Raw genomic sequence first — 10,830 nt, 5'->3', positions numbered from 1 at the left:
CCATCAGATTAGCTGAATTATACACGCCCATAGACTGTTAAAAAAGATATTAGAATTATACACGCCCTCTATTTCTATAACATTTTACCTGTCAAGTAGAAACAAAGTGAGCTCGCCGTCTGTTATAGCACAAAATGGATGGACTGTGTACCAGCAGGTACCAAATCATGATTCATGAATCTGGTTTAACTTAAGGCTACAGGTCACAAACCGACTAACTAATTGATAGATAATACAGAAATACAGAATATAGGCACATTGGATGGGCAGTTAAATTTATTAACACATTACATCAAATTCTGTGAAAACTGTGTTTACACAAGCAATGACAATGAGGTTGTCTCAGTAACACGAGATACACTTTATCAGAATCACCAAAACCCAAACCGTTCGTGTACTAACTTTCCAAAATTGGGTGGTCCAGTAGCTTATGCAACAGCAGTGAAAAAAAAAAAAAAAAAAAAACACAGTTGTATACTTTGTTACTCTCTGAAAGCACCATCACGGCTAACGTCAAATTTATTTTTCATGATACTGGCTTGTAATAATTACAGGAAGCACACAGAGTCAAAGCTAAGGAAAGGATGAAATGACTTAACGTGAAATGGTCATTGTTTTAATGTTATTCAGAAAAATGCAAATGCAATGCACTCTGATCTAATCCACACTTCCAAGCCTTTAAAAACTACTATTAATGCGGCACTTAAAGTTTTCAAGAAGTCAAAACTGATGATGATGTAAAGTGAAAACACTCCAAAGCTATGGTCGACACTGTATAGACTATAGTGCACGAGTTAGAGTATTTTCACACACTAAGACGTTAGGTATATCCGTGAGCTTCTGGAATGATAAGGATGTGTGGTGAGCTTGTCTTTAGAGTCGGGTTAAGAGTGGAGAAAGAGGAAGGGTGTAGTTCAGGGTGGTTCAAAGAGTTTCAGTTGGCGAAAGTACGCCTGACGGCGGCAACGATAGATTTGGTACTGATGCCAAACATGTCCAGAAGCTCCTGCGGTTTGCCGCTCTGAGGCACACGGCTCACGGCCAGCCGGTGCACCACAATGCCAGGCTCTTCACCCACTGCAGACAGGACGGCCTCGCCCAGACCACCTACAATGAGAGCAGAGGAACCAACATAAAATACCTCTCACGGGGGACTAAAGAAAGAAAGCAACAGGAAGAGGGAAAACAGCTAGTCTTCCCCTTTAATCTGGAAGGTATTTCACTGAAGAAAAAAAAACAAAAAACAAACACCACCTCACCCTCTTTGTAGTGGTCCTCTACAGTGATTACCCTTCCTCCTGTGGCACGAGCACTTGCCACAATAGTGGAGGCATCCAGGGGCTTAATGGTGAATGGGTCGATAATCCGAATGTTCACACCTGGGGAAAATAAGTATTTCATGGTTTTTAAACAATAACATGATTTGAAGGATTTTCTTTCTTTGACACAAAGAGCTTTACACAAAATTATACATTTAGTATACTTTCATCACGAGTTGTGTGATGAACATTTTAATTCTCTAAAGTGAAACTGAGGTACTGTTAATTCTAGCAATGTAACACAATGTCCTATTATGGCCAGTAGGTGCTGAACAAACCTTCTTTGGCCAGTTGGTCATGTGCTGCCAGTGCCTCATGCAGTGTTACTCCAGCTCCAATCACAGTCACCTGATCTTTGTCAGACTGCCGCACCACCTACAGGACAGAAAGAGAACCGTTTGAACAACCTTTGCGAACCAGACATTTCACAGCTGTCCAACAGGAGGCCCCATTTGCTCATTGCCTTTCTAAACACATTACAATAAAATGACAATGTTCTGCATGGATGCTAAATTTAGCCTTTCTTGCTGTAGTTTGTAACCAAATACAGAAACTATAAATACATTAATTAAAAGTGTGTTCTGGTCCTTTTTTTTTTTTTTTATTCTCACCTTGGCTTTGCCAACTTCAAATTTCTCTCCAGCATCATAGAGGACTGCAGTATCAGGTCGGCTGGTACGAATGAAACAGATACCCTGAAAGCAGGAAACGGCATGAACACTGAGTCAAAGAACAAATACCAAATTATTCTGTCTTGCCAAAAAAAAAATGGTGACTGTACCTACAGAAGACCATCAAGTGGAAACAAAAACACACCTTTGTATTGGCTGCAAGCTCCACGGCTCTCTCAGTAGATACTCCATCACTAGGGTAAAACACTGTGCATGTTGGGATAGCGCGGAACATTGCGAGATCCTCCAGTGCCATCTGTGAGGGGCCATCCTCACCTGGACAAAATCAGAAGTTAAGAAACATTTCAAAGAAACTTCAGATTCTGAAGAGATTTGACTAAATTAATCCCAGACAAAATGGCAAGAATCCATGCATTCACTGCACAATGCCTTACCAATAGAAACACCGCAGTGTGAGCCGACCAGGTTGACATTAGACTGGGAGATCGCTGCCATACGGATGTGGTCGTAGGCACGAGCAAAGAAGGCAGCAAAAGTGCTGGCGAATGAAACTGTGCGATCACGTGTAGCACAACCAATGGCCACGCTCACCTGGATAATTAAATACATAATTTTATTAGATAAAATACAATGTATATACCATTACTAATATACTTATACTACCATTCAAACCTTTGAGGTCAGTAAGTTTTTTTTTTTTCTTAAATTTGTTTCTTATCGTATCAGAAACAATAAAATGGTAATATTAATTGTTATATAAATCAGGATTCAGAAGGAAAAACATTGAATAAATCCTTGCTGAATAAGTTTTTTTTTTTCCTTAAAAGAAAAAATAAAAATCTTACCCCAAACATTAAATGTTAATTAATATTTACTCATTTATAGTAACAAAATATTCAGTACATTGCTTAATACAACAACCTAACTACTTACTGCTGAAAGTTACATTTTAATTAAATTATATTTCTTAAAAATAACTTCCTAGATTATATTGACCTCCGAATGACCACGTGTTTATGCAGAAAGGAATTCTTTCTCATTGTGGGAAATCATGTCCTATTGAGTAAGCACTTGGCAGTGAAAAGTATTAGTCAGAAAGTGAATAGTAACAGATAACATTTTAACAGGGTGAGGTAAGGTATTTACAATGCACTGTATGAATAGTGCACCACACCTACAAATCATCACAAAGTGCTCTACAAACACAGATTACAGGTCCATTCATTTGTGACATACGTGACACACACTGTCAGCCAATATACATTTGCTTTACCATCATGACTTGTAAATTATCATTGTAAAGGAGGAGAAAAAACCCATCCATTTACACACCATGTTCTGCTCGGCAATGAAGCATTCAATAAAGCGATCAGGATGGGCCTTCTTAAAGATATCAGAGAAGGTTGAGTTCTTGGTGTCACCATCCATGGCCACCACACGAGGGCTGGCATCCCCCATCTTCTTCAGGGCTACACCATAAGCCTTCCTGGTGGACATCTGAGTGGGCAAACAAAAGCAGAAGCTTTATAGATCCTTCTTTTGAGGAAGAATTTACTCAAAGAAAAGAACCATTTAAAAACAATGTCAGTTCATAACCTTATCTCCGATCTTGTAACCTGGAGCTGTGAGCAGGTGGATGGGGGTGAGGTCAGCTAGAGCAACATCCTCATTGGGCAGCTGAGGGTGGAGGGGCTTATTGGGTGATTGGATCTGGCTCAGGAGGTCATTAATCAGCTCTTCCGCACGGTCTTTAGGCATAGGTTTCCCATGCCAGTTATCATGATCCTCAATGTCTGAACAAAACAACAGGTCAGACCATGAGAATGTGGACAATCTTAACAGATATGCTGGGGCCCATTCTTTGTACATTGCTAACTCAGTTAGCTGGATTTTATTGTTTTAACGATTTCACTTGATTTTAGATGATTTGGTTCCTCGAAGCTTATCCTGGACTTGCTGTCATGGCAACAGGTCCGTAAGCTTAAACCTGCCCGGGAGCAGGCTTATTTCATGTAAACGGGATTAGATCTTTTTAAGCAGAATTGATACTTAAAATCTGTCCCAGCCACTGCTACTTTATTAGAAGAGTACCCTACTGATCCAGGGACAGTAATTTAAAAGAATAATAACTTAAATTCATTTGAAAATAATATAATAATGTTGTGTAGTCTATAATACTATAGACACAGGCAGTTCTACTCACTGAAAGACTTATTAGTGAGGAAATAATTACTTTATAATTGTACTGAGTGTTACACACATACTATACAGTTAATCTGAGTCGTGCATTAATTTGAGTGGTGACAGATGTTATGGGAGTGGCTTGGAGCGCAGGAGATGCAGATAACATGATCTTGACCCTTAACGAACTTTAATGCTGTCACATAACAAATCTGCTTCAAAGATAAAATTAAATGAACTGCTAATTAAAACATTGAAATAAAAATGTAAAGCCTGCACAAATGCTAGAAATCGTGAACGTAAATAATTGAGAATCATGCAAAAACAAAAAACAAAAATTAAAAACAGTGCACATTTCATTTATCTATTATAACATTTATATAGTTTTGTTCGCTTGGCTGTTTCCTTATAAAGGTCCAGAAATTTCTCTTTTTTTTTCTCCATCAGGTGTCTTTTTTTTAATTATATAATGAAATCACAATGCTGTCTTGCTGCCAGCCAATCGCTGCATTGCTGATCGTGGTTTCGAGTATCGATACATCTGCCCTTTTTGGGGAACATGAGAATATGCAGTAATCTTAGACAACTTAATCCAGATATTTTAATCAAATACGCAAATTCGTTTGAAAAACCAAATTAACCAGAGATCAATTATCAGGATTAGAAGATCTGGAATCTTTCAAATCATCTCAGACGTAATAAGCGACGTACGAAGAACGGGCCCCTGATCTTGCAGTACAGGATATAGTAAGTCACCTTTTAGCCCTTTGCCTTTAAATGTTTTGGCTACGATGGCAGTGGGCTTCCCTTTTGTTTGTTCAGCATGCCACAAAGCCTTGCACAGCTCCTCCACATCATGGCCGTCAACCACATAAGTGTTGAAGCTGAAGAAACAAATTAGTTACATGCCAGGGACTGAACAAAATATGGAATACAAAGATAATGGCTGTGTTCTCAATAGAATACTAGCACACTGCATAGTACACACTCTATACTGCCTACTACGTTGAACAGTAAGTGAAACCATACATTGATGGGTCTGAAAGATTTTGAAAAAACATTGCAATGTATCTTATAAAAACTGAGTGCGATAAAAAAATAATAATTTCATTAGGAGCTCCAGGTTTGCTGTGCTGCACAATTCATCCGTTTCTGGATTATATGAACTGTGCACAAATAGTACGCTACCATACCATCTCAAACAAAGCAAGAGATAAACTCTCAGTATTCATTAAACCCACCCGAAGGCCTCGCAGCGCTCCTTGTAGGCGTTCATGTTGTGCTGCAGTGGTGCTGCCTCACTCTGACCCAGGCGGTTCACATCAAGGATGGCCACCAGATTGTCAAGCTTGTAATAGGAGGCAAAAGACATAGCTTCCCACACCGACCCTTCTGAACACTCACCATCTCCCAGCATGCAGTATACACGATAGCTAATGAGGCAATGAGACAAGACAGACACATCCAGTTACAGCAGCATCAAATGGGAATTTCCTGTACTACACTATTTAATTATTACTATGGTCTGAGCGCAAAATCTTGATAAGGAGCAATAGTAGTATCAGGTGTTGAATTTGGTGTAAACAAGCAATGCAGTACAATGGATCATAGTATATATCATTTAAAAAAAAACAAAAAAAAAAAACACACCACAACAACTGTAGAGTAACTTAATTTACAGAGCGAATCCAATGTACGTACCTAGCTTTATCAAAGTATTTTCCAGTGTACGCCATACCGCAGGCAGCACCCAAACCCTGGCCAAGAGAACCTGTCGCCACATCCACAAATGCTAGTTTCTGAAATAAACAAGGAAGTGAGGTTAACTGCATAATAAATGGTTATGTGAAAGAGTTGATACACCAAGTCAGCAAGATTTTCTTTAAGAAATTAATAGATTTAATTAGCAATGATGCATACATTTAATCAGAAGAACTAATGTTAAAGATTTCTGTTGAACTTTCTACCATCAAAGAATCCAGAAAACAAATTCACTGTTTCCACAAAAATATTAAGCAGCACAACGGTTTTAACATTGACAATTGGAAATCTTTCTAAAGCACCAAATCAGAATGATTTCGTGAAGCATCATGTGACACTGAAGACTGGAGTAATGGCTGCTGAAAATTCAGCTTTGCCATCACAACAATAATTTACATTTTAAAATACATTAAAATGGAAAGCAGTTATATTAAATTGTAGTATTTCACAACTTAAATGCATCCTAAGTGAGAATTTGAGACTTCTTCCAAACACATTAAAACAACCTTACCGACCCCAAAAGCAGTGATAAGAGTGGTCTTACTCACAGGGGTGGGGTGACCCTCCAGGTCAGAGTCGATCTTGCGCAGGTTTAGCAGCTCAGACTCTTTGATGAATCCAGCCTCTGCCCAAGCAGCATACAGAATGGGAGCAGCATGGCCCTGAAAACAGCAGCATGAGGGGTAGAATACATTTAGTCTCTAAATCACTTTGAGAAAACAAAAGGAAGCTCCCAACCAAACACATAATGACAGCCCACCTTGGACAAGATGAAGCGGTCATTGCTGGGGTTGCGGGGATCTTTGGCTTTGTAGCGCATGGTGTGGAAGAACAGCACTGACATGAGCTCGGCAGCGCTGCAGCACGAGGTGGGGTGCCTGTGAATGGGAAAACACATCAGTATCGTCAATCCAGCCATCAACTCAAACATGCTGGATGTTAAAGACCAATCAGACATGCAGGTTATCTTTCACTTCAAAAACTAGAACGCAATTGCAAATGGTACTAAAGGGCAAAAGTTGCTACTGTCATCATTGGTGTTGGAGGTGTAGTAACGGACCTCATCAGAATCAATGACTTCAGCTACTGCCAAACCAGGCACATCATATTAGACATATAATGAGAAGGGCTGTGGCCTCTAATATTCAAATATAGAGACAACAGTACAAACTCAAACCATGATCACATATCAATAATATATTTTATTTTAGCCTCTTACTTTTAATTGTCTCTCTAGTGCTTAAATGCTTTGTGTTTCTATTGCCTGTCTTTTTTTAATTGTAAAGTACTTTGGTCAACATTAGTGGTTTTTAAATGTGCTATACAAATAAACTTGTATTGTATTTAGCTTTTAGAACATCAACTTTTTCATTTTCTCACCCTTGTGTCACTCCAAATCTGTTTTTTTTTTTTTTTTTTTTTAATTCGAAAGCGTCATTCATTGTAATTACACGAAAGAGTTACTGTACATTAGTTTAAATTTCTCCTTTTGGGTTCCATGGAAGAAACAAAGTCATACAGGTTTGAAATGACATGAGGGCAAGTAAGAGGACTGAAATCATTTTATTTTCTGTAATGAATGGGTAAGTCACAGAACTATGAAAGCCAATTTTCACCCCGGAATTAAAAAAAACAAAAACAAAAAAAAAAGTCGTAATACTAATTACCTTTTTTTTATCTTTTTTTTTTTTATCTCACAATTCTGTCTTATTTACCTTGCAATACTATTATTTATATCTCTCAATTCTGAAAGTCAAAAATATATTTTTTAAAAAATGTTTTATTCCGCAGCAAAAATGAGCTTCCATTCAGAACGGTCAAGCTAATTATATTTATTAAAAATTAAAAAAAAAAAAATCAATGCAGCACTGGTAGCTATCAAAACATTAAGTTAAAACACGCTGTTAAAAACATACAGATGACTAAGCTTTAACTTGAATTGAGGATGCAGTACAACTGTTAGTTAGTTTGTTCCCAAAGTGGTTTAAAGTGACAGGATGTTTGAAGTCAGAGTTTGTAAATCACTCATGCAATTCAGTGGTCACAAAACTGTCTGTTCAAAAAAAAAAAAAAAAAAAACTTGTAATTTTATTGTGAGTCGAAATCCATGCAGTCTTATGTTATTCTTCAATATATTCTTAATTATCCAGTAAACAAAACACCATTGAGGAATTACCATCTTTGTCCTATACAGTGACTCACTTACGCTGAAATAAAGAAAACGGACAAGGGATTAAGAAACAAATCTCTACTGATCAGTTTTAGAATGAAGGATTAGATTACAAAAGGTACAGACAAATGTCTGGGTCATGATCAATACTTCCTTATTTAAACCTCTACACGTATACAAGTGATTATCCCTGAGAAGACTTGTGAAAAAAAACAACTTTGGTATCAAACAATGAGAAGGAACAGAAAAGAGAGGAAGTGTCATAACCGTAAAACAAATAGTATCAGGTAAAAATTTCAACACTCAGGGAAATTCCTTCACAATATTTCCAATGAATGAAAGATTGTTGCATGCCAGCAAGGGCGTGTGCAGAGTATTGTAACAAATTAACCCTCTGATGCATAGTGTTCACTACATAAACTATGCATTTGCATTTTCTTTTTGATAGGATTAATCCATCTAATAAGGCAGCTTTTGTATCCCCTGCAAGTTTAGAAACTCCCCTCTTCGATTTCAGTTCATGTTGAGAAATGACCATCTGTTGCAATATAGTGGTCAGTCTCACAAAAGAGAACTGCGGCGCAGAGATTGAGCAATGCCAAAGCAAAGCTTTCCTTTTACACAAGCTTCATTTGAACTTATCGCCACACACTTGAATAAAGCGCGCTTTTGGTTTGATTTCTATCGGCCCATAACTTCATCGTGCCTAACAGCACTTTAACCCACAGCACAGCGGTCACCACGAGACCTACACGCCTCCACGTGACAACCTGTAGGTGAAGCGTGCAGCCGCGAGCTCGCAAGATAAATTAATTAGTGATGGTGAAGTCCGAATCACTTTCACGGACCGGTTCTTTCGAGCAGTTTGTTTCAAAGAACCGGCTCAAAAAAAGATCCACAGCGTAATTGCGTCATCACGTTGCCTTGACCAGGCGTGGCGTTACGTGCTCGTTTTATCAAGTCATATGTTAACATATATTGCGGTTTATCATGTATAAATTAATATACTCTCAAGTACGTATAAAAGGGTGATTGTCCTTGATTCAACACAAAAAGTCGTAAAGAATATGCATTAAAATGAGTTAATTTACAAATCAACTTTTACTAAACAATTTGTTATTATATGTCATCAAGCCAAACACATTTCCAGAACATCTTCGCACTCCAAATGCTCTTCGGTCAACTTAATCGGTTCAGCGAGTCGGGATTTGTTCATTCTGAATCAGTTCTGTGAACTGGTCCAACAGCCGTTCTGAAAAGATTCGAACAACTCGTTTACGAATCGCCACAATCTATCAATTGCAGCACAGCGCATAATACGTTACGCAGAAATTACACGCCATTGTTAATTTAGAATTTACTAAAAATTGACACTTTATAATCCCACATACCCGTACTAATTATAGGGGCGATGAGAGCCAAGCCAATTTTCGCTGGCCATCTCTTTGAAGGCAACGATGGGCTAAAAAGCTGTCAAACATGTCGCAAAGCTAACGACTCGCGCTAAAAAGGTCGAATGATTCGGAATTAATAAGTAACGCGAACAGCAATGTGCCCGGCCCCCTCGCCAAGTTCACGTGCTATGCAAGAATGTAAAGTGCACATTTGCACGACAAATTAGATAAACGTACTCATACGGTTGCAAATCTGTCGTTTACCATCATAGAAAGACGTTACAAATGAGTTTCAATAAGTGCAGAAGGTTTTACCCGGAGTTTGAGGCGCATGTTTCCTTGATGGAGTGAATCCTGAGCTTGTTGGCGATGTCTTTCAGGGCCTGCAGAGTTTTCTCGTCGGGTTTGTGATAGCTCATGTTTCAACTGTGTGTGGAAATGCGATGAAATGAACGCGAGTGCTGTAACTCAGAAAAATAAACTCTTCTGATACTACGTTAATCTGTAATGGCTAAGATAAACGCAGTATGCACCAGAGCCGAGCACGGTGTGGGACGCGGGTAACGCGCTGCGCTGTAGCTTTTAAGCGAGGCGTTACGTCAGTTGTCAACTCATCCGACGAAGCGAACCATTGGACGAAACGCTTTTCGCAACAGACAGCAGAGGAGAGGTTGCCAGATCAGGGCAAAGACCGCACACAGACAGAACTCTGGGTGTGTTGTAATAAATCTCTCGTACATAAGATTAGGGCGAGACAGAAGTGAGTTCGGTTTTTTTTTTTTTTTCCCAAAATCTTCATTTGCACACACTGTTATAATGATTAAATGTTTGCGATTGTTGTAAAATCACTGAAGGAGTAGCTGATTTAATCAATGATTCGTCGAGTCATGGTGACAGTTTTGAGGAATTGAGTGCGGAAACTGATTAACCCTTTACAGCCCACTGCACTGTATTTTATACACAAATTTAGTATTCTAATTTCTAACTAAAAAATGTCCATCTCTTTTTTAATAAAGTAAAAGTGTGATTCATTTTTATACTGTCATTAATATTTCAAGATGAACATTTCCTTAGGTTTATTTATTTATTTTATTAAAAAAACAAAAAAAAAAAACAAGTACACATTTTTGATACATTTTAACCCCCTCACAATAAAAACTACAGAGCTTCGATCATAACATGTAACATCATCTTATTGGGAAATATTTATGGTTGTCTGCATTATAAAGATACTATTGATTTACATTATAAGTGATCAGAATCTTTATGGCCATATAAATAATAACATTTGCACCAAACTGCATGCTTTTGTTCAGTCTGAATAAAACTCATATGCAAACTTTTTATATTTTGTTCAATAAATGGTTCCATTA

At 38.1% G+C, this 10,830-nt stretch overlaps 1 protein-coding gene across 1 annotated transcript; it reads right to left on the bottom strand.

The window, feature by feature from the left end:
- Window positions 1–258: 258 nt before the first annotated feature.
- tktb (transketolase b) lies at window positions 259–10,071 on the bottom strand. The gene is made up of 14 exons (XM_058763000.1): window positions 9,773–10,071; window positions 6,654–6,771; window positions 6,442–6,555; window positions 5,834–5,931; window positions 5,374–5,565; window positions 4,889–5,016; window positions 3,548–3,744; window positions 3,284–3,448; window positions 2,386–2,542; window positions 2,136–2,266; window positions 1,931–2,014; window positions 1,598–1,694; window positions 1,260–1,379; window positions 259–1,107 (listed from the first exon to the last, which is right to left on the bottom strand). Exons 1-14 carry the CDS (start codon window positions 9,874–9,876, stop codon window positions 935–937), a joined length of 1,878 nt encoding a protein of 625 aa, XP_058618983.1. The 5' UTR covers window positions 9,877–10,071; the 3' UTR covers window positions 259–934.
- Between the last annotated feature and the right edge of the window lie 759 nt (window positions 10,072–10,830).

The sequence above is a fragment of the Onychostoma macrolepis genome, chromosome 23 (assembly GCF_012432095.1).
Source record: "Onychostoma macrolepis isolate SWU-2019 chromosome 23, ASM1243209v1, whole genome shotgun sequence".
Classification (NCBI taxonomy): domain Eukaryota; kingdom Metazoa; phylum Chordata; class Actinopteri; order Cypriniformes; family Cyprinidae; genus Onychostoma; species Onychostoma macrolepis.
The sequence above is the reverse complement of the archived record's forward strand: the minus strand, read 5'-3'. Positions and strand labels throughout refer to the sequence as shown.